Source organism: Pelodiscus sinensis, chromosome 1 (genome assembly GCF_052426305.1).
Source record: "Pelodiscus sinensis isolate ZL-2025 chromosome 1, ASM5242630v1, whole genome shotgun sequence".
NCBI classification, from domain to species: Eukaryota; Metazoa; Chordata; order Testudines; family Trionychidae; genus Pelodiscus; species Pelodiscus sinensis.
Window position 1 is genome coordinate 100,845,779 of NC_143052.1, and position 23,171 is coordinate 100,868,949.

General features: G+C 42.5%; 1 protein-coding gene across 1 annotated transcript in view; it reads left to right on the forward strand.

Moving 5' to 3' along the window:
* Nucleotides 1-22,065, forward strand: part of LOC102445632 (uncharacterized) — a 122,052-nt gene extending 99,987 nt beyond the window's left edge. The window contains exon 12 of the mRNA XM_089782141.1: nt 20,207-22,065. Coding sequence (XP_089638267.1) covers nt 20,207-20,437 — 231 coding nt within the window. The 3' untranslated portion in view covers nt 20,438-22,065. The remainder of the gene's footprint in view (nt 1-20,206) is intronic.
* Nucleotides 22,066-23,171: the final 1,106 nt, after the last annotated feature.

The window sequence follows — 23,171 nt, forward strand, 5'->3', positions numbered from 1 at the left end:
CTGCTTTGTTGGTTGTTCCACCTCTCAAAGTGTTCAGAGTGGTTACTGACATAACATCTGTTTCAGAGTCTCTTGATGGCATTAAACCACTATGTGCCCTTATAACAGCATTTTTTATATTCTGGTATTTGGCAAACTAATAGAATAGCAGTAACGTAAAGACATTTTTAGAACAGTGAAATAATACTTTTATTTTGTCCTTTCAGGATTGTCTGTTCACATGAGCAGAAGCAATTGCACACTGATGTGTTTTATTGGGCAACAGGACATAATTCTAGAAAGCTTAATATCTATCTATCTATCTATCTAGCTAGCTAGCTATCTATCTAGCTATCTAGCTAGCTAGCTATGTATTAACCATTTTATAGTAAAATTTTCTAATATAAAATATAAGGTGTGTGGGATCCTTCCAAGTCCTGCAGACCCTTTTTTACATAAGTAAAGGTTCATAGGATTAGGCTTTGTTTATTGAAGATCAATATGAAAAATGCTTCCATTAATTTTAAAAGAGAAGCCAGGAAAATATGGTACTTCAGTAATAAAAGTTGTGGACTTGGTCAAATGTTGGAATTGAAAATTCCTTTAAAAACAGTAGATTATTATTTTCTACTTCAGGGCAGTCTTTCTTGCTGTATATAACACAATTCTGATTGCTAGTGAGGGTGGGGTGTTTTTTGTTTAATTTTTTTTTAATCTTAAAACAGGAATATTTTCTCTTTTATAAAGAGCTTATAGTTTGCCTCTGTTTTCTTTCTGAAATCCAGTGAAAAAGTATCTGTTTCCTGCTATTGCTGTCTTAGTACCATAATACCAAATGGGCATTAAGGGTAGGAAATCAGAGAGGGTTTTCTGTCACCCCCATAGAAGTGTTTGTTCTTGTATCTTTTCTTAAAAATATCCTACCAACTTCACAGAGTAGTAAACCTGAGACACTGATTCAAGAGCCAGACAGTTGAATGAAAGGGATAATCGGGGGCTTTTTTTGACAGGTGCGGCAGCCTGCCTATAGCAGGCATATAATCATTACCATTTTAATAAGGCTCTAATAGGGGGGCTGATAATTCAATGGGGTGTGAAGATCCTAATTCAACTCCCAATCCCACATGAATGTGCTAGAATTTGTGTGCTTTGTTTTTCTCTTTTGTACCCCTGAATGCCAATAATTACTGGCTATAGATTCAAAAATTCTTAGAACTGGAAGCTAAATGAGCTCTCCTAATACTGCACAAGAATGTCAATACTCATAAAAAAAAAAAAGGAAGCAAGAGGGTTTTTTGTATTTTTTGTATTAGACTTGTGGTACTGCAAAGGTTCTGCTTCTTAAGTGGTTTGGCTTGTATCATGAACAATGCCTTTGCTGTTTCTAAAACATAGAGCTCGCTCTTTTTGTCTCACTAGAAAGTTATATATAGTGCGAGGCTAGTTTTTTCCAAGTGTTTTCTAATTGTTTGGGAGGTTGTTGGTTTTTTAACATATTCCAGATGTGCGTCTCTTTCCATTCTGTACTTACTTAGCAATTGTTCACAGTATATCTAGCATCTATAACCTACTAACTATGCTAAGAAAAAATGTATCTAGCAAGTTATTGAAGAGATAAAGTACAGTCAAGGTGTATAATAAAACCATATCAAATCTACAAAATGCTGTAGAACCATATTTTTATGGGAGCCTTTAATGCCTGAACATTAAGTTAAATAGATTTATTCCATACAGGTGATTCTTAGATTCCAAGGCCAGAAGGGACAACCGTGATTAACTAGTCTGACCTCCTATATAACACAGGTCATAGGACTTCCCCAAAATAAATCTTGGAGCACATGTTTTATATAAAAAAAAAATTCAGTCTTGATTTTAAAATTGGAAGTGATGGAAAAAGCATAATGACAGTTGCCTTGGTAAATTTTCCCAATGCTTAATTACTCTTACCATTAAAAAATTACTTATTAATTATATTCTGGATTTGTCTTCTTTCATCATCCAGCCATATGTTTCTCAGTTAGTTTAAAGAGCCAGTTATTAAATATTTCTTCCCCATTTGAATGTGCAGACTATGAGCAAGTCATCCCCTTAACTTTCTCTTTGTTAAACAAAATAGATTCTGAGTGAAGCACAGGAATGGGGAAAATCCAGCCTGCGGGCCAGATCCATCCCACCAAACGTTTCTATCTGGCCCACTCAGCTGATTAGCAGAGGGTGCATCTTTACAGCTGGCAGTGTGTGTTCAACTGCTCACCCCTCACCTTGCTCCGTCTATTGTTCCCAGGATTCTCCTTCTAGCTATGCAGAGGAGAGAAGGGGAGTGCTGACATCAGGGTGTCCTCCTACACCTGTACTCCATGTCTGCAGAGCAGGGGTTGGGGAGAAGGAGACACACAATGGAGCTGCTCCAAACTGAAGCATGGATGGTTAGTGACTGGGAGTATGTCTAGACTACATGGCTCCGTCAACAGAGTCATGTAGATTAGGTTTCTAGACATAGGAAGATGAAGCGGCTATTTAAATAATCGCTGCTTCATTTACATCAAAATGGCTGCCGCACTGTGCGGATCGGCTGTTTGGTAGCACAGAGTGGTAGTCTGGATGCTCCGTGGTTGACAAGGGAAGCCCTTGTTGACTGCCCCGGTAAACCTCATTCCACGAGGCATAACGGGGCAGTCGACAAGGGCTTCCCTTCTCGACCATGGAGCGTCCAGACTACCGTGCTGTGCTGGCAAACAGCGGATCGGCACAGCGCGGCAGCCATTTTGATGTAAATGAAGTGGCGATTATTTAAATCGCTGCTTCATTTCCCTATGTCTAGAAACCTAATCTACATGGCTCCGTTGATGGAGCCATGTAATTTAGACGTACCCTCAGAGGAGTGCCTGTCTTAGGAAGCAATACACTGTTTCTAAGATTTCAGTGCTCATGCTCTCTCACACAGACTTCCTTCTTCCCCCCCATATTGAATTTCTGCAGAGCGGAGGGTGAGGGGGGAGACAACAGAGCAGGACAGCTTTCCCTGTCTTAAAGAAACAGGGAGTGGCTTCTCTCAGAAACTTAGCCAGCAGCACCTGCACACACATTCTGTATGTCACTGTCACACGCACCCAGTCTGTGCCACCCTGTCTCAGTGTGCCCCCCACAGTCACTGTCACACACACAGCCACAGCCACATATATTCTACCATCTCTGTGACATGCACACTCAATCTGTGTCACAAAGTCTGTCTCTTACATTGAGTTTCTCTCACACTCACACACTCTCTTCCTCTCTCTCTCTCTATAATCCCCAAACCCATCCCTTCCACCCAAGGCCCCGTCACTCCCAGGGACCCCCAGGGCCAGCCTGTGACCATGTACCAAAATTCATGAAATGGTCCCCCATATGAAAATTATTTCCCACCCCTAATCTAGCACTATAAGATGTGTTTTCTAATCTTTTAAACATTCTTCTGGCTCTTTTCTGAGCCCTCTCCAGTTTTTTATCAGTATTCTTCTTGAATTATGGGCCCCAGAATTGGAGACAGTATCCCAAAAGCAGTGGTACCAGTGCCAAATGTAGAGGTAAAGTAACCCCTCTACTTCTACTTAAGATTCCCCTGTTCATGAATTCCGAGATCGCATTAGCTGTTTTGGCCATGGTGTCAAATTGAGAGTTCATGTTCAGCTGGCTGTCCACAATGACCCCCCAAATCGTTTTTCAGAGTCATTGCTTCCCCAAATAGAGTCCCTTATCCTGTAACTATGCCCTACAGTCTTTGTTCCTAGATGTTTGCATTTTCATTCAACCATATTAAAACACATATTGTTTGCTTGTGCCAAGATTGTCAAACAATCCTGATTGCTCTCAGTGAGTGACCTGTTGTCTTCATATTTACCACTTCCTCAGTTTTTATATCACCCACAAAGGGATGATTTATGTTTTCTTCTAGGTCATTAAGAAAAAATATTATAGGGCCAAACTCCACCACCTGTGGGAACACCCTGGAAACACAGGCAGTTGGTAATGATTTCCAGTTTACTTTAAATGCGTCTCCTGAATGTAAATACATCCACTGAATTTTAATTTTATATTATTCTACATTTATAATCAAAATGTCATGCAGTGCAAGGTCAAACACTTTATATAAATCTAAGTATATTATATTAACACTATTACTTTTATCAACCAAACTTGTAATTTCATAAAAAAAAGGTATCAACTTTGTTTGACAGGATCTGTTTTCCGTAAACCCCTACTGATTTGCATTAATTACATTACCATTCTTTACTTTTTATTAAATAAGTCCCATATCAGCTGCTCCATTATCTTCCCTGGGATTGATGTCAGGCTGACAGGCCTATAATTACATGGATCATCCCATTCGCCCTTTCAAAAATGGACACATTAGCTTTCTCCCAGTCTTCTGGAACTTACCCAGTGTCCCAACACTTGTTGAAAATCAGCATTAAGTGATAATTTCTCCAAATGCAAGTTTTGATCAAAATGGAGTTTGAAGTTGGGAGTTGAAGGCACTCAGTAATCTGCTTCACCATTACGAGGAAGGAACTGTGACTGGGTGTGAAATGAAATAAACCTTTGGTATTTGCAAACCTCTTAAATATCTCTGAGGAGAACTGAGGACCATTGTCGAAGATTACTTGCCCGGAAATCCCAAAACAGTCAAAGGCAGGCTTTCTCCTTTCCAATTTAGATGCACTTGAGATGGTATTGAGCAAGCTGGCAACCTCAATGAATCTTGAGAAATAATCAATCATCAAAAGATAGGTTGGTTGTATTATACAGATAGAAAAAGCACCATTCTGGTTTTCTGTCCTGGCCTGTCTGGCTGGGCACCCCAGTGAAGGTGATTATTCATAAGAACATAAGAATGGCCGTACTGGGTCAGACCAAAGGTATATCTAGCTCGGTAGCCTGTCTGCTGACAGCAGCCAGCACCAGGTGCCCCAGAGAGGGTGGACCAAAGACAATGATCAAGCAATTTGTCTCCTGCCATCCCTCTCCAGCCTCTGACAAACAGAGGCCAAGGACACCATTTTATCCCCTGGCTAATAGCCTTTTATGGACCTAACCTCCATGAAATTATCTAGCTTCTCTTTAAACTCTATTATAGTCCTAGCCTTCACAGCCTCCTCTGGCAAGGAGTTCCACAGGTTGACTACACGCTGTGTGAAGAAGAACTTTCTTTTAGTAGTTTTAAACCTGCTACCCATTAATTTCATTTGGTGTCCTCTAGTTCTTCTATTTAGGGAACTAATAAATCACTTTTCTTTATCGGCCCTCTCCATACCACTCATGATTTTGTATACCACTATCATATCCCCTCTCAGTCTCCTCTTTTCTAAATTGAAAAGTCCCAGTCGCTTTAACCTCTCCTTATATGGGACCTGTTCCAAACCCCTAATCATTTTAGTTGCCCTTTTCTGAACCCTTTCTAAGGCCAAAATATCTTTTTTGAGGTGAGGAGACCACATCTGTACACAGTATTCAAGATGTGGGCATACCATAGTTTTATACAGGAGCAGTAAGATATTCTGTGTCTTATTTTCTATCCCTTTCTTAATAATTCCTTGCATCCTATTTGCCTTTTTGACCGCCGCTGCACACTGTGTGGAAGTTTTCAGAGAACTGTCCACGATAACTCCAAGATCTCTTTCCTGATTTGTCGTAGCCAAATTAGCCCCCATCATACTGTACGTATAGTTGGGGTTATTTTTCCCGATGTGCATTACTTTACAATATTCCTAAAGGAATATCCGTATCCCAGAAGATGAGGCATTTATTTGGCTTATATGGGGCCCAAACTGGTAGAGTTCTCAGCTCTTGCTTTAGTTCTCTGATGGCATGTCTAGACTTGCTTTCCCTTTTGAAAGACGATATGCAAATTTAGCATGATTTGCATATCTTCTTCTGATCACTTTTTCGAAAGAGGTTCTTTCTAAAAAGAAAGTAGTCTAGACGCAGTTCTTTCAAGGAAAGAACAGTGTAAACCTCATTTTTTTAGGAAGAACAGGTCTTTCGAAAAAGGGTTTTTTTCTCAAAAGAACCGTGTTGAGACTACTTTCTTTTCCCAAAGAGCCTCTTTCAAAAAAGTGATCAGAAGAAGATATGCAAAATCACACCAAATTTGCATATCTTCTTTCAAAAGTGAAAGCCCGTCTAGACATGCCCTGAATGCCTGGCTCCATTTATTTCCCCCATTACCAAGAATTTTGTCGACTCAGGAGTCCTTGCAATGGGTCTGACTTTTCCATTTCCTATGTATATCACCAAACCCATGAATCAGAATATTTCAACAACACTCTGGCTTCTTCATCTGGGTAATAATTTTCACTTTCTCTGGGTCTGGCCTGACCCCTGTTCCGTAAATGACCTGGTTTAGAAACTTGAACCTGCCTTCTGAGAATTCTCACTTGTCACTTACCATTAGGCCTTTTTCTGTAGTCCTTCCAGGACTGCAAAGAGAGATGTTGTGTTTGAGTTGATCCGTAGATAAGGATATCATCCATTTGGCAGAGAACCCCTTCCAGACTGTCCAGGACTTGTGATATTTTGCTCTGAACGTGTTCTGGAGCACACAATATACCAACTGTTAGCCTTCTGAAACAAAACCTTTCACATGGTGTGATGAAGTTCCTAAGTAATGCAGTTTCTGCAGCAATGGTATCTGCTAAATAACAGATTGGATATTAATTTTGGGAAGACTTTTCTTTCACTGAGTTGTCCACGTGAATGTCCAGCACATGAGAATATATGTCACTCTCTACAGCCATTCTCACTGAGCTTGGTGAGGTCTACTCAGATTCAAACTTTGCCATCTGGTTTTGGAACCACTACCATGCCTGTATACCATTCATTTGGGGGCATCTCATTTGGAAATTGTACCTATCCACTATGTGCTCTGCTTCCATCCTGGACATTGAGAAGGAGACTCTCCTAGGTGTTAGCAGACCAAAGACTGCATTTGTATAAGTTTAATGTGGTATTTTCCCCCTGATTTTCCCAGTCTTGGAATAATTTGAGGGACCTTCCTGATCTCAGTTTCTAGGTCCATAGTGACTGGTTCTATCCTTATAAACAGTTCTAGGCTTGTGATTTCATGGCATACATAAGTAGAGATGTCTGTAGGCCACCTACAGAGTAAACCTCCTGGGATGCAATCTCCTTTCCAAGGTTTAAAATGGCCAAGCATCTTCTGTTCACATTTAATGGGGACTGTCCTGGGACTTGGGATATCCCCTCCTCCAGTTGTGTGTGTGTGTGTGTGTCTTGAAGTGTTGGTGCTTTCATTCTCCTATGTAGTGATTGTGGAGTCATTATTACATCAGTACCTATCTATCAGAACTCTATTTCATTCTTTCTCCAGGTGGTGGTGGTAATCTGTAGGGGTTCTTTTTCACCATCTCCTGTAGTTCAATGTATGTGATCACAGTGTCTTTTGGATCATCTTCTTGAAAGACAGCTGCTAGGACACATTTAGATTGGCAAACTATGTCATAATGTACCTTTTGTAGAAAATTCCCATTTTCTCCCTTGCTGGACAAAGCTCTTTGCCTTGATGGGATTTGCCACACCATGCATATTCTTGCTTTATTCCTTTTCTTTACTTCATGTTAGCCTAGCCCTTTCTGGATCTCTTTTGTGCTTGCACTGGTCTTCATGGGTATTATTTCTGGGCATTCTGAGGTATTTTTCTCCTAATGTCTGTGGTATCTAAAATGGGTTCCTCTTTAGAATTGTTCTTGGGAAGCGTTTGTTGCTTCCTTATCCATGGGCTTTGGAGAACTAGGTTCTTGGCTGTCTCTAATCTGTGATTAAGATCACTTTAGAGTCTTTCTGAGAGTTGGATGTGTCTCAGCCCTACAATGAAACAGTCTTTGATGAGCTCTCCACTCATTTCCTCACAGCCACAGCGTTGGATAAAGTTGTACTGGGCTATTCTGAAGTCATTTGCTGGCTGCCCTTCTCTTGTGTAAGTGAAGTTATGCCTGCTCAAAAATTACATTGTAGCATGGAATGAAATAATTATCCAGTTGTTCTTGAACATTTTTGAACTGTTTCCTCTGAGCATCTGGGAGGCTTCTGGTCCTATTTTCTAGACTAGAGCAAAGTATTCCCTGCTGTCTTCTCTGATTGTTGGTCTAAAGCAGAAGCCTGACAGGACCTCTGGAATCAGAGCAGCTGTGCCTCAGGGTATTAGAAATTAAATTTAGAAAAGTTGTGTCAGATATAACCAAGTCCAATCCTCCACTTTTGTTTGTTGCCTCTGTAGAGTAAGGTCATGTGTTCCTTTAAGAAAGCAAGCTGGTGTTGTGGGATTAGCATTACTTTCAGGCTATGTCTACACTGCAGAGTTTTTGTGCAAAAACTCGTGGAGCATCCACATCTCAAGTACATTTTTGCGCAAGAAAATTGACAGAACAGAGGGGTTTTTGCAGTATGGCTACATCTACATTGGCATGATTTTCCGAAAATGCTTTTAATGGAAAACTTTTCCATTAAAAGCATTTTCAGAAAAGCACGTCTAGATTGGCAGGATGCTTTTCCACAAAAGCACTTTTTGCGGAAAAGCGTCTGTGGCCAATCTAGACGCGGTTTTCTGCAGAAAAGCCCTGATCGCCGTTTTTGCGATCGGGGCTTTTTTGCAGAAAACAGTACTGTGCTGTCTACACTGGCCCTTTTGCACAAAAGTCTTTCGGAAAAAGACTTTTGCCCAAATGGGAGCAGCATAGTATTTCAGGAAAAGCACTGACGATCTTACATGAGATCGTCAGTGCTTTTGTGGAAATTCAAGCGGCCAGTGTAGACAGCTGGCAAGTTTTTCCGCAAAAGCAGATGATTTTGTGGAAAAACTTGCCAGTCTAGACACAGCTTATAGGTATTGCTCTTTGTACGGGGAATAACTCCTTTTTGTGCAAGAGCTCTTGTGCAAAAAGGTGTGTGTGGATGGGAAACAGGATTTTAGTGCAAAAACAGCCTATCGAAAGAAGCAAAGTTGCCCTGGTGGCCACTTTGTTAAAAACAATAATCACTTTCTTGCGAGAAAGCATCCATGCAGTCTGGACACTCTCTTGCACAAAAGTGCATCGTTTTTCTGATGCACTTTTGCAGTGTGGACACACTCTAGTGCAAGAAGTTTTTGCGGAAGATCTCTTCTGCAAAAAGCTTCATGCGCAAGAAGCCTGCAGTGCAGACAAAGCCTTTGTGTTCCCTACTTTCCTATTCTCACTCCCCATAGTAAAATTTGGGTTCACCATAGTAGTTCTCTCTGAGCTATGCTTGTCACGCCTTTTCCCTGTCTGTTCTGCTGCTACATGTGTCTGCAGCTTTTCAGCTCTTCTGGCTGGGCTGGAGGGCTTGCTTGTCTGTTTTCCTTCCTGTGATCTGTCAGATCTTTATTCAACCCCATTCTCACACTATCCAGAGATCACAGAGTCCCAGCATACTGTCGTTGGTGTGAATATGGTAAGACTGATTTAATTTCCTATTTTATACAGACTCTTAACTCCTTGCTTCATGCCCCTTGGTGACAGCTCTAAACATTCACAGTAACCTGGTTTCTACCCCAGTTTATCCCCTGCAGAAGTTCTGAGAAGCAGCAGATAGTTATCCTGATTGAACTGTACCTCTGAGGATTTGCCCACCCAGAAGATTAAAGTCCCTTTTTTACCTGGGGAAAAATAGACTGTGTGGGAAGATCTTGTGAAGTTTCTCTTGGTCTCTTTTTTCCCCCAGAAGATGTTATTTTTGCATGAGCTGTGGAAAGTTCCTCACTGAGATGCAGTAGGCCGACAGCTTCCGCGGGCCCCTGGGAAAGATGTATGTGGGGCCAGCTCTGTACCCCGAAATGGGTGGAGACTTGGGTAGAAGGGGCAGAGCCAGGGCAGCCAGCCTCAGTGCCACCAGGCCCACAGCACTGGACCTCCCCCAGCCATCAGCTGTGTAGAGTGCATAGTGCAATGTTCTGGTGGGGATTTAAAGGGCCTAAGGCTCTGGCCGCCACTGCTGCTGCAGTAGCAGTGCTGGACCCTGGGCAACTACCCTTGTTGGTCCCCCTCTCCTCCCCCTCCGCCCCACATAGATGGGCCTGCTGAGAGAACATAGAAGGCCCCAAGGCTATTAGTGCTCAGGGATTCAGTGAGGCTGGTTCCTCTGCCTTACCTCCGAATTTCACTATGGTGGGGCAATCTTAGATGGTTTCTGGCTCAACTCACACTGCTGGCCTCATTATTAATCAAGCCGCCAGAGTGAGATTAGATGTGGGACAAATGGAAATTTTGCCTATCATGTGCATGGAGTGTGAGCCAAGGTGGGGGGCACATTTCTTCTCAAATCTTCCAGCCAATCATTTGTCTTTGGAGGCTAATGTAACCTGAGCCCCTCTGTATAGAGACTGCACAAATTGTTTTGGTAGATGATTATCTCTTGGTGTCCATTCTGATACTGTCAGATCTACCAGCTGACTTGGATCATCATAAGATGTTTCTGAGTTGCCTGGGAACCTGAAGGTAAGTAGACCAGGCTGTTTCTCCGGCTATGACTAGACTGCAAGCCTCTTTCAAAAGAGGCTTTTTCAAAAGATTCTTTCTAAGAAACCCCTTTCGAAAAAGAGTGTCTAGACTACAAACAGTACTTTCAAAAAAGCAAGCCACTTTTTCGAAAGAGAGCACCCAGGCAGTCTGGATGCTCTCTTTCAAAAAAGCACAGTTTGCATCACATAACACCTTTTTTTGAAAGAGCACTTTCAAAAAAAGGCATTCTTCCTCGTAAAATGAGGTTTTCTGCAATCGAAAAAAATGCCGCGTTCTTTTGATTTACTTTCGAAAGAACGCGGCAGCAGTCTAGACACAGGGGAAGTTTTTTTTTTTAAAAGACCACTTTTTTTGAAAAAAACCCTGTAGTCTAGACACACCCTCAGTGATTATACTTATTTCTGAGAGGTCACAGGAGGCTGCCACAAACAATTACCCTCTGCTCTGTGGGGGTATGTCTACACTACCCCGCTAGTTCGAACTAGCGGGGTAATGTATGCATACCGAACGTGCAAATGAAGCCCGGGATTTGAATTTCCCAGGCTTCATTTGCATAAGCCGGCCGGCGCCATTTTTAAATGCCGGCTTGTTCGAACCCCGTGCCGCGTGTAGCCGCACGGCACGGGGTTCGAACAAGCCGGCATTTAAAAATGGTGCCGGCCGGCATATGCAAATGAAGCCCGGAAAATTCAAATCCCGGGCTTCATTTGCACGTTCGGTATGCATACATTATCCTGCTAGTTCGAACTAGCGGGGTAGTGTAGACATACCCTGGGTTCCTTCATATGGGGTCTTCAGGACTCCATCTTGCCTCTTCTTTTTTGTCCATCAGATTGTTAGGAGGGATAGTGAGGAGGCATGGGCTGCACCCAGCTCTGTATCTGTTACATGCCTTATTCGGTGTTTGCTAGGTGTTGGGTTTGTCAATACCTGGGCAGTGGTTGACAGTGAGCTGACTGCAGCTCAATACAGAGAAGGCAAAAGTTATGTTGTAAGGATGGAGGAAGCAACCAGAAAATGTGGTAATTATATTGACTCTCTTAACTGGGGGTTTATACCCACCATTTGTGAATCAAGTTTGTAATTTGGGAAGCATTATTAGATGCTCAGCTGCTAATAGATGATCCTAAAGCAGTAAAAATGAGGCCAACTGGTTTTATTTTCATCTATCTCTATCTAAGAGAGTTGCGATCATTTATTTTGTGTACAGAATTGGCTACCTTTATCTATCTATCTATCTATCTATCTATCTATCTATCTATCTATCTATCTATCTATCTATCTATCTATCTATCTATCTATCTATCTATCTATCTATCTATGCACCCCTTTATTTATTTGCATTGCCATAGCACCTAGGACCCCCCATCATGGACCAAGGCATCATTATGCCACACATTGTGCAAACAATGACAAAAAAAAGAGTCCTTGTCTAAGCGCTTGTACCCCAAATAAAACAAGAGGCAACAGATGGAAACAATCAGATGGAAGGGCACAAGGAAACAACATTAGACAATATAGAAGGCAGTGATCTCAGCACATCTGCAGATTAATCATCAATTTTGTTGTAAGAGTCATGGAAAAGGAGAGTTTTAAAGAAGAGTTTGAAGGAGGAGACTGAGTTGGTTTTGCAAATGTTCACAGGAAGCTATTCCCAAGTGTGAGAGGCAGCGTGTGAGAAAGCACAAAGATGCTTGGTTGAAAATTTAACAAGTGGGTAATGGAGGCATCATTGACTGAACAAAGGCTTAAATTGACATTTCAGTAGAGATTGAGAAATTATAGGTATGGTGGGGATAGATCCATAGGGCAGTTTATGTTTTGGTGCACTAGAGAAGGGGAACCAATGAAGTGATTGCAGCGAGAGGAGTGACATGATCAAATGATGAGCGAGGAGAATAATCTGTGCGACAGTATTCTGAATGGGTATGGGATGGGAAAAGTTGGGTTTGTCAAGGCCAGAGAAAAGGAGAACTGTAACAGAGACCCAAGACGATCAGAGCCTGGAGGAGAGTTTTAGAGGTATGGCCTGAGGAAAAGACTGTATCTTAGGGTATGTCTAGACTACATGCCTCTGCCGACAGAGGCATGTAAATTAGACATACTGACATAGTTAATGAAGCGGGGATTTAAATATCCCCCGCTTCCTTAAAATAAAAATTGCCGCTGCGCTGTGCCGGCTCAGCTGGTCTTCGGCACAGCACGGCAGTCAAGATGCAGATCGGTCGACAGGGAAGCCTTTGTCAACCGCTCCCTTATGCCTCATGAAACGAGGTTTACAAGAGTGGTTGACAAAGACGTTCCCTGTCGACCGATCCATGTCTTGACTGCCACGCTGTGCCAAAGATCAGCTGAGCTGGCACAGCACAGCGGCCATTTTTATTTTAATGAAGCTGGGGATATTTAAATCCCTGCTTCACTGACTATGTCGGGTAGTGTAATTTACATGCCTCTGTCGGCAGAGGCATGTAGTCTAGACATACCCTTAGAGATGTTAGGCAGAAAGATTGGCAAGATTTTGACAGCACCTTGTTGTGAGGACTTAGAGATATCCAAGACCAAGACAATGTGCAGGCTGCCAGCCTGAGTGACAGGCAGGGCGAAGGCATTGTAACTGTGTAACTGTGAAGCGAAGGAGTAAGGAGGGTGTGAAGGTGCTAGGGAGAGTAAGAGCTCTGTTTTAACCTTGTTGAACTGACAGATAGACATTCATGAGGAGGTATCAGAGAAACAGGCAGAGATTTTAATTTGGGTGGAAGGAGACAGGTTTGGAGTAGAGGCAGATCTATGCATCTTCCCATAGAGACGGTAGTTGAATTTGTGATTCCCCAAACATGACCTATGCCTTCTTCACCTTGAGATTAGACTATTTCTACATAGGGCTATGTCTTAAATCAAGGTGCAAACAGAAGCTAAAGCCAAATGTAACGGGTCACTTTTTAGATAGTTTCTCACCATAAGCACATGACAAGTTCTCTGTGTTCCAGGAGCTAAGCTGGCTCTGTTGATTTTCAGGTGGAATTTAAAGAATTAGTTTTCACCTAAAAAGCCCTAAACAGCTTGGCACTACCAGTCTGACCTCCGCAGTTGCAATCAGTTGAGGCTGTCATGTTGGAGCTGCCTTGGTTTCAAGAGTGAGCTACCATCGGGAACTCTTCTTATGAGAACTTTAGAACTCACTGTCTCATGCCCCTAAAATGTTTAGAGCTGGAGTGGGGAGCCAAAGGCTGGGTTTGGAAGAGGAATCTTCACTCTTGGTTATAGGAAAACATATAGCATTTAGCTTTATTTTGTGAATAATGTATTTTAATTTATAGCAACGTTGCTGAGAACCCTGGTTAGACATTAGCTAATGTTCTGAATAAATAAATAATGTTTTGAATTAATAATATGAATTGTAAATTGTAATTTCCCAAGTCAAAGGGAGCATGTCACGCTGGTTAAAGCAAATAAGTAGGATCCAGGACACCTAGGTTTTCCTCCTGCATTTGCCACTGACTTGCTGCATGACCTGAGGAGCTCACTTAGTTTTCCTCTACCTTAGTTTCCCTGTCTGTAAAATGGAGATAATCATTAACTGTCCCACAGGGTTCTGATTGGATCAATTCATTGATGTTTATAAAGCGTTTTGATGCCTTAGCACAGAAGAGGCTACAGAAGGGCAAAGTATTGTAGTAAAACTTTTGATCCTTACTGTTCATTCAGATGAATCAGAATTAAGCATTTTTCACTGTCTGAGGTGTTTGAAGTTTCATTTGTGTGAAGAATTTAGCTTAACGTCAAATACAGAAGGTTTTGGAAACCATTCACCTTGAAGATTGGCAAAACTGGCATATTCAAAGCAGAAGTGAAAGGCATGTTTTATCTGTGTTGCCCTTTGTAATTATGCTGCTGAATAACAGCAGTATTATCACACCAGGGTTAGTGCCAGAGGATTACCCAAAGTTTTTTAAATGGGATGCTAAAGTGGTGCAAACAGGTGCACAGACAAAGAGCAAAAAGAGGGGAGAAAAGTGAGAGAAAGAAAGCTGAGGCCTAGTTTCAGCCACATAGCAAAATTAATGGTTTCTCTGAATGGCGTGGTTAGATTACCATTGAACTTGTAAAATTAAAGGAAGGAGTCAGATTCTTCATTACACTCTTATTTTAATTTAAGCAAAGGGGGTCACCCTTAATTGTGCATTACCTCAAAAAACCTTTTCACTGGAATAATTTTGCAGCAGGCAAAGTGACTCCTAAGAATAATAGTGCTGTCTGAAATCAGTAGGCCAATAGTTCCCTTTACAAACTGTATCCTGCTAACTGAAAATTCTCTTTGAGTGACCCACAGGCACAAACCCAGAGAGAAAGAAGACTTCCAAATTAACTGAAAAGGGCCTTAAAATAGAAACAAATCAAAACTTGATTTTTCGGTCATAAAATATTTGCTTGCTGTTGATAATTTTGTAGTAGTTTTTTGTTGATTTGGTATGTTTATATACTTGGCAGCCATAGGGACATTTTTCACTAGTCACACCTCAAACACAAGTTTGCATGGTTCATTTGTGAGATTAAATCCTGGGACGCATGTTGCTCTTCCATGCCAAGTGGAGGCTGGGTTTGGCAGGACTTCCACAACATTGAAAGCGGGTAGTCTGACGGAATTTCTGCATTCATCCCAGTTCTTAGTTTCTCTCTATGGGGAGGGCACTGTGTATTTGGTTACATGGCACTCAAGGAGCCTTCCTGGCAAGGGGAGGCTGCAGATTGGTTGATGTCAACAGTGTCCCCTATGGACCTGTGAAAAGCCACATAGGTTAGTCAACCTAGGACGATGGTGACTGACAAGACATGCTTTCTGTTGGTCACCCTTCCCAGCTCTCCCCTCAGCTGATCACATAAATTCATGGTGGCCTTTGGACAGGGCTGGATTACCCAATAGGCAGACAAAGCACGTGCTTAGGGCACCAGCAAAGCAGGGGCACCAAAAAACATGAGATTTTACGGTATAGTATTAAAAACATACACTGGCCTTGACTCACTGTTTGAAGGATAAGGAAATCTCTAAAGCAAGGCCTGCCTTACCCTACTCTTCCCTTCCTTCACTTGCCTCAGCACATACTACCCCTGGTTTGAATCATGCTGGTTGGCCCAGATTCTCAGCCAACGTAAACCAGGGGCCCTTTGACCATCACTGATTTGTGCTAGCTCAGAATTTGACCCACACAGCATGTTTTTAATTGTGGTTAATAGAACTTGATAAGTGCAAGTGGGAAAAAAAACATAGGGTGAGATTTTCAAAGTATCTATCTCCTATTGACTCTCAGCAGCAGGCATTAAACAATGATTTGTTTGGACTACTGGAAGTTCTGACTCAATGAATACTATAAAGGCTGGTCTGACAGCCTTGTATTGAGAGAGTCTCTGTAAGCATTTTTTATTTTGAGTGGGCAGAGTGGAGGGTAAATCCTGACTGTTGCTTTTGCAGCACAAAATAAATATCAGATGGGCTTCTTTGACATAATTGAATACACAGAGCAGGATTTAATGCTGTACACATTACTTCTGTAAGAGGGAACTTTATCCTAGAGGTTTCTGGGAACACTGGAAAAGGTAGGTAGCTAATAAAAAGATTATTGGAAAAAGAGTTGTTGATTTCTGAAGTCTAAGGCACTGAAGAGGAGAACAGCAGCAATGGTTATTGAGTTGTCTAGTGTGACACAAATCACATGGAAGCACAGCTGCTTGGAGAAAGCATGATGTCGAACTGCCCTTGCTGTATGCACTGCATTCACTGTACAGAAAGAGGCAATGCTAAACCATGCAGCTGTGATGTGCCATGACACAGGTGAATGCCGCTGATGTACGCTGCCAGTGCGGTTGACAGACAGAAGGCTGTTATTATCATTTCTGTGGGCTGGTCTGAACCACAGCCTCCTCTTTGTTCACCACATAGCAGGAATACCACTGCAAGCCTACAGAACACTTTGTTTTATAAGCTCTGGGCATGGTGAGGCTTTTTATCTGCACTGTGCTTGAAGGGAAGGGTTCTTGGCAAGCTGTTTCTGCAGGTGGAAGCATTGCTTGGGCCATTGGAAAGTTTCTTGGGATTTCTCTCCAATGGGGTTTGGGAGGGTGTTTGTCACCCTGTTTATCTGAAAAGTAATGGAACCCAGACATGATGCATGTCATTATTACTTAGCTCACATGTGGTTAGAACTGAAGTACTGAAAATCCCCCCTGGAACTGTGGGGATGACCTATGGTGGGAGTCAGCACAGTTCATGAGTAACTTTGTTTCAGAGGAAGGATAGTCTTGTGATTGAGGTACTGATTCTCGGCACGTGTTGGCTCAATTCCTGCCTCTGCCACTGGTTCCCTAGGAGATCTTACACAAATTGATTAATCTCTTTGTGCCTAGGTTCCCTATCTGAAATCTGGGGATGATACTCCTCCTTTTTCCCACTGTTTATCTTTTCTGTTTAGTTTTTCAGCTCTTTGAGTCAGGAACTCTTTCACTCTGTGTTTGTAGTATGTGTTTGTCAGGGGTAGGGGGCCCTGATCTTCGATGGGCCCAAAATGATACCATAATACAAATAATGATCAACCCAGAGGACCTTGTACTACACAGCAGGTAGCAGAAGTGAACTTGTGATTCCAGAGGGTAACTTTAGGGATGAATTTGCACCTATCTGTTTTTGAAAGTAGTATAACTGTGTATGTGCATGTTATTGGCAGGGGAGGAATTCATTATGGGTCTGAAGGAGTGATCAAGAGCTATGGAACATGCATTAGGTATCTCAGAATGTCTCTAGGGGTATGTCTAGACTACAGGGTTTTGTTGACAAAAGTGGACTTTTGTCAACAAAACTATACCTGCATCTACACTGCCGATGAGTTCTGTTGACATAACATTGACAGAACTCAGCAGTTTTGTCGACAGTTGTAAACCTCATTCTACGAGGAATAAAACCTTTTGACAGAGTTCTGTCGACAGTAGGCATTATTGCATCTACACTGTCCTTTGCATCTACACTCTCATGTCGACAAAGCGTCTTGCTTTGTCGACAGAACTGGATGTAGTCTAGATGCTCTTTGTCGACAGAAGCTTTGTCGACAGTATCTGTTTTGCCAGCCCGGTAGCTGTCAGACTTTGGCCACAGCTGTAGCAGTTTATGCGTTTAGCTCTGAAGGTCCCTGATTTGATCCTCAGTGCATTGGCCAACAGGGTGGCCATCCTAGAAATAGCAAGGCAGGATCTGTCGATAGTATTTGAGGGAGCATGGTCTATGGGTTAGGGACTTAGCTAGACTCCCAGAATCCTTGCTCCTGTGCTGTTGTCAACTGCGCAAGTAGACTGGTAAAAGCAGACACCAACAAATTGCTCTTGCTTGAAGGTAAAATGCCATTACACACCAACAGTCTGGCTCTCAGACTTCCTATCCCACCAGCGATGTGCCTGCTGCTACCCACTGCTACCCTGAGTGGCATCCTCAGCTCTGTTGTGCTGCTCTTCAAGACAGTTCCAGTGTCCATGTTTCCTCAAACAAAGAAAGACAGAGAGGGTACGTCTAGACTACAGGGTTTTGTCGACAGAAGTTTTGTCGACAGATACAGGCAGTCCCCGACTTATGCGGATCCGACTTATGTCGGATCCGCAGTTACAAACGCGGCTTTTCTCACCCCAGAGGACATGGTCTGCGGGACCTCGTGGTCCCGCCGCCCGTGTACTCCGGGGCGAGAAAAGCTGCTCCGCGTCTCCCTGGTCAGTTTCAGCAGCAGCTGAATCAGGATGCCTGAGTCAGAGCAGCTGGGGTGCTGCTGGGTTGCTCCAGTAGCGCCAAGGAGCCGCGCTACTGGAGCAACCCAGCAGCACCCCAGCTGCTCTGCCCCAGGCGTCCCCAAGTCAGCCGCTGCTGAAACTGACCAGCGGCTGACTACAGGAAGCCCGAGGCAGAGTTGCTCTGCCCCAGGCTTCCTGGAATCAGCCGCTGATCAGTTTCAGCAGCAGCTGACTTGGGGACGCCTGGGTTTCTTAAGTTGAATCTGTATGTAAGTCAGAACTGGCGTCCAGATTCAGCCACGGTTAAAACTGATCAGTTTCAGCAGCGGCTGACGCCAGTTCTGACTTACATACAGATTAAACTTAAGAACAAACCTACAGTCCCTATCTTGTACGTAACCCGGGGACTGCCTGTACTGTTGACAAAACTTCTGTCGACAAAGAGCGTCTAGACTACATCCAGTTCTGTCGACAAAGCAAGCCACTTTGTCGACATAACAGTGTGGACGCAAAGAACAGTGTAGATGCAATAATGCCTTCTATCGACAGAACTCTGTCAACTGTGGAGGCAGGAAAAGAGAATAAGAGAATTTGTGTGCAGCCATCTTGGTCTTGTTAACAAGAGAGCAAGAGTCAGGCTAAGTCTGTGGCCTGACAACGCAAGATCTGTAATTAGACGCTGCCTTTGCCTCTCGCCTCTATTTAGAGATAAGGATAGAATGCTGACTCTGGCAGGGACCTTGAGATAAGGAGCATCTGGGTGGAACTAAATAACTGTTAACCATTGGTATTTGTAATGGGAAGGAGACTAATTGTTATTGTTATTATATCTAATAGACAGTATATAAACTGCTTCACAATTGCTTGTATTCGAAGATCTGCCTCGGAAGGGGGGCTTCCCCCCATCCGAACCAGTTTTTCCCTTGCTGCAGCTCGTAATAAAACTGCCTCTGGCTACTTGTTGCTTACAAACGCAGAGTGAAGGCTTGTTTTCTTCCACACAACAAAAGGCGTTATTCCTCGTAGAATGAGGTTTACATACGTCGACAAAACTGCTGAGTTTTGTCGACGTTATGTCGACATAACTCAAAGGCAGTGTGGACGCAGGTATAGTTTTGTCGACAAAAGTCCACTTTTGTTGACAAAACCCTGTAGTCTAGACACACCCAGAGAGTGATTTTCCATTCTATTTTGAAAAGTGCAGATGCTAATAGGAAGTATTATTACATGTAGCCCATCAATGGGACTAAAATGGTTGGTCTTTGGTATTGACACAAGATATTACTGCATAAGAGTGGGATCCAGAGCTCTGTTGAAAATCTAACCTGCTATCTGCCATTATAATATATTTTTAAAATGACCACAGCCTCTACCCCTGGTAAGGTCAAATTGTTTCAGCAGAGCAGTACAAATGGATTTTGAATCCGCCCTAACTAGACTGATGTAGTTTCCAGGGGTGAGCGAGACCCCAGGTTGGTGTACAGCTGGCAGAGCTAACTTTGCACCAGCCCCACCTGACACAGAGGATTTCAGGTCCTGCTTTGGGCAGGGCCAGGGTATTCCATTGTGGGAAGCGGTGTGATGTAGGCTGAGGGGAGTGGAGCAGAAGAAGAATGTTCTGCTCTCCAGATGGCAGAGCATGGTCCTTAGCGGATCATTCTAGCCAGTGTACATTAGAACATCCCTATGGTTATTTGGAGGGGCAGCTTGGTCAGTGGCTGTCCCCAGGATTAAGGGAGGGGGGAAATGATTTATAGTAATCTTTGCCTTTCTTAGCATCCTCAGCAGCACCGAGCAAGACCCAGAGATTGCCCCCATACTATTTGACAGGGAGCTGACACTGTTAGTGACAATTACAAGAGGGGGGGAAAACACCCTGCAAATGAAAGGAAACTGGCAGTAAGAACAATAACCTCCTTATTGTTTTCCAGCAATTATTTCTGTGCAATATTGGCTCTCACTCCAGCAGCATCACAGTGGATCAACTTTTGGTAGAGCTAAAGGCTGGAGGGATAAGTGAAGAACACAAGAAAGCCGTGCAGAGAGAACTGCGACACATCCAGGAACTAGATCTTCTTGATTTCTTGACTTACCTGCCACTCTTCATTCTTATCCACAACTCAGTCGTGGCCAATCCACTGGATGATTCAAGAACAATATGACCTTAGCTAGCAGAAGTGAAGTCGATGTCTTATGAAGGCTTCTGATTTACCATTTCTCAGTAGTCCCCATGGATTGTGGCATTGGGAAAGAACAACAAAGATGCAATTCCAATCCATGTGTAAATACAGCAAGGCCTAATCTGGAGCCCTCATTGCCCCCTAGTAGCCCTTACAGGGGTAAATCCGACAGCAGCTCAAATACTGAGATTTGTAAATGTAAATTTTGAGGGCACATCTGGTACCCACAGAGACAGTGGCTGAGCCACAGTCCTGGAAATGTTTCCAATAATTAAACTGCGATGACAAGAGTATGAAAACATTTGTAGACCCATGGAGCCACATGTTTTAAGGCCTTGGCAACCACATTTGTGCTCAAACTGGTGACTTCATGAAGGTGTCTTGAATGGGAAGAGTTGGAACCAGAGCTCTGTTGAAAATCTAGCCTGCTATCTGCCATTATAATATATTTTTTGATGATTGTGATATACTAATATAATGAGTAGGAATTCCCCTTTCTCCATTTATCTCAGTCATTGTACTTCATAGTCTGGTTAGAGTGAGTGGCCTATAATTATTGCACATCAACTGGTTATTTCTGGTACGTGGTAAGAAACAGGCGGGAAGCACAAAGTATTAATTTTGCCTTTTCAATCTGATCAGAAACATTTTGAAATGATATTGTTAAACTATTATTGGGTGAAGTGAGATAAACGACATCTGATTCGGGTAGTCAGCCACCAAAGGAACCTTGATCTGCCTAAAAGAGTCAAAAGGAAGAAAATATATCCAACAATAGCTGGTCCCAGTGGACTTGCAAGGATGTTGTCTCATGGGGCGGGAGGGGGGAAGTTGATGTCATGTACAGCAGCCTGTAAGACCTTACAGTTGACTCCTATAGAATCTTTGCTTTGTCTTCAGTGGGAGTTTTGATTTACTAATATAAGCTGTAGCAAATGATTTTCACTGTGTTTTTTGTAGCAGTCACAGGTTCTTCAAAAGGAGATTGCTGAGATACCTAATGCAAAGCACTCTGGACCAAATCCTCAGCTGGTGGAAAACAAAGTACTGTACCAGCTAAGGCCCTGGCAATGTATATTTGGACCTTACACATATTGTTGTGCATGCCTGCCAACCTTAATGAGAATGCAGCAAATACATACTGAAGTTGGTATATTTATTGCCTGGAAACATGACTGGGACTTGCACTCCTCATTGGCTTAAGCTTTAAATACCTATCTAGACTGTTTAAGTAATAATAAAATAATTCACTTGCACTACAGGAAAGTGATAGGATGACTTAATTATATGTTCAGTTGATCAATGCAATGTGAAAACAGGTAAATCAATATTTTATTGCATTATTGTAAACTGCGGCAAGAGCTTATTAGATCACAGATAGCAAACTGACATTCAAGCGCATGTAAGTGAATCAAATTCTGAACAAACATTGTTTGTGCAATTTAGAAAGTTAATACCTTCCAGTTGAGTAGATTTGTTTCTAATGACTATAACAGCTGTTTGTTTAAATCACAGGCATGCAGTATTCAAACATGATCCTAACTCACCTGGGAATTCAATTCAGAGCACTTTGTGAGAAGCTGGGTCACAGTGTATTAAAATAAACCCATCATGACATAACAGTAACTGTTTCATTGTAGTTATCAGTTCTATGTGTGCGTTTTTCCCCTTAAAAATGCTAAAATATTTTTTCCCTTAAAAATGCTAAAATATTTATGGCCTAATGTAGTTGTTCTGGTTATAGAAGAATATGACAACTTCAGTATGGGGAACTCCTAGTCACTTGTGGTCTTCCAAGCTTGGACCCTCCATGCACTTGAACATTCACATTTATATTTATATTACAATATAGCCTACAATCTCCAAATTGGAGTGAGGCCTAAATGTTCTGTAAAGTGAGACTGTTTCTGCCCCACAAAGAACTTACAGTCTACATAGAAAAGGAAAAAGTATAGAAACAGGGAGTTTGTCTACATGGAGAGTTAGTGTGTAGCAAGCTGGGAAATAAATGCACAGCACACTAGCTTTCTGCATGCTCACTGGCTGCATGGGCCCTACCACTATGCATTAAAAAAAATAAGCTCTGTCATGCACTTTGTTCTATGGTTGTTACAAGCAGGAGAAGATCAAAACATACTACAAAATTTTTCACTGTGTGGGAGAAGGGTGCCCACATCCAGCCAGTGAGCAGCAAGCTAATATGCTATAGATTTGCACTCCAGTTTGCCACCCAGTAACTCTCAGTATAGCCAAGTCCAGAAAGAGCAAAATTAGTCAGGTTAACAACAAATATGCAACATGTCAAAAGCTTGCTACTTTCTAAAGCTGGCTGAAAGCACAGGAACAAACCATCCTGATGCACAGTAAGAAAAGCAAATACAGTAGGCAACCAGCTTGGCTTAGAAGTGAAATCCTTGGTGAGCTTAAACACAAAAAGGAAGCTTATAAGAAATGGAAACTTGGACAGATGACCAGGGAGGAGTATAAATATTTTGCTTGAGCATGCAGGGGTGTAATCAGGAAGGCCAAAGATCAATTGGAATTTCAGTTAGCAAGGGATGTGAAAGGTAACAAGAGAGGTTTCTACAGGCATGTTGCAATACGAGGGTGGTCAGGGAGGATGTGGGGCCCTTTCTGGATGAGGGGAGGTAACCTAGTGACAGATAATGTGGAAAAAGCTGAAGTACACTATGCTTTTTTTGCCTCTGTCTTCACA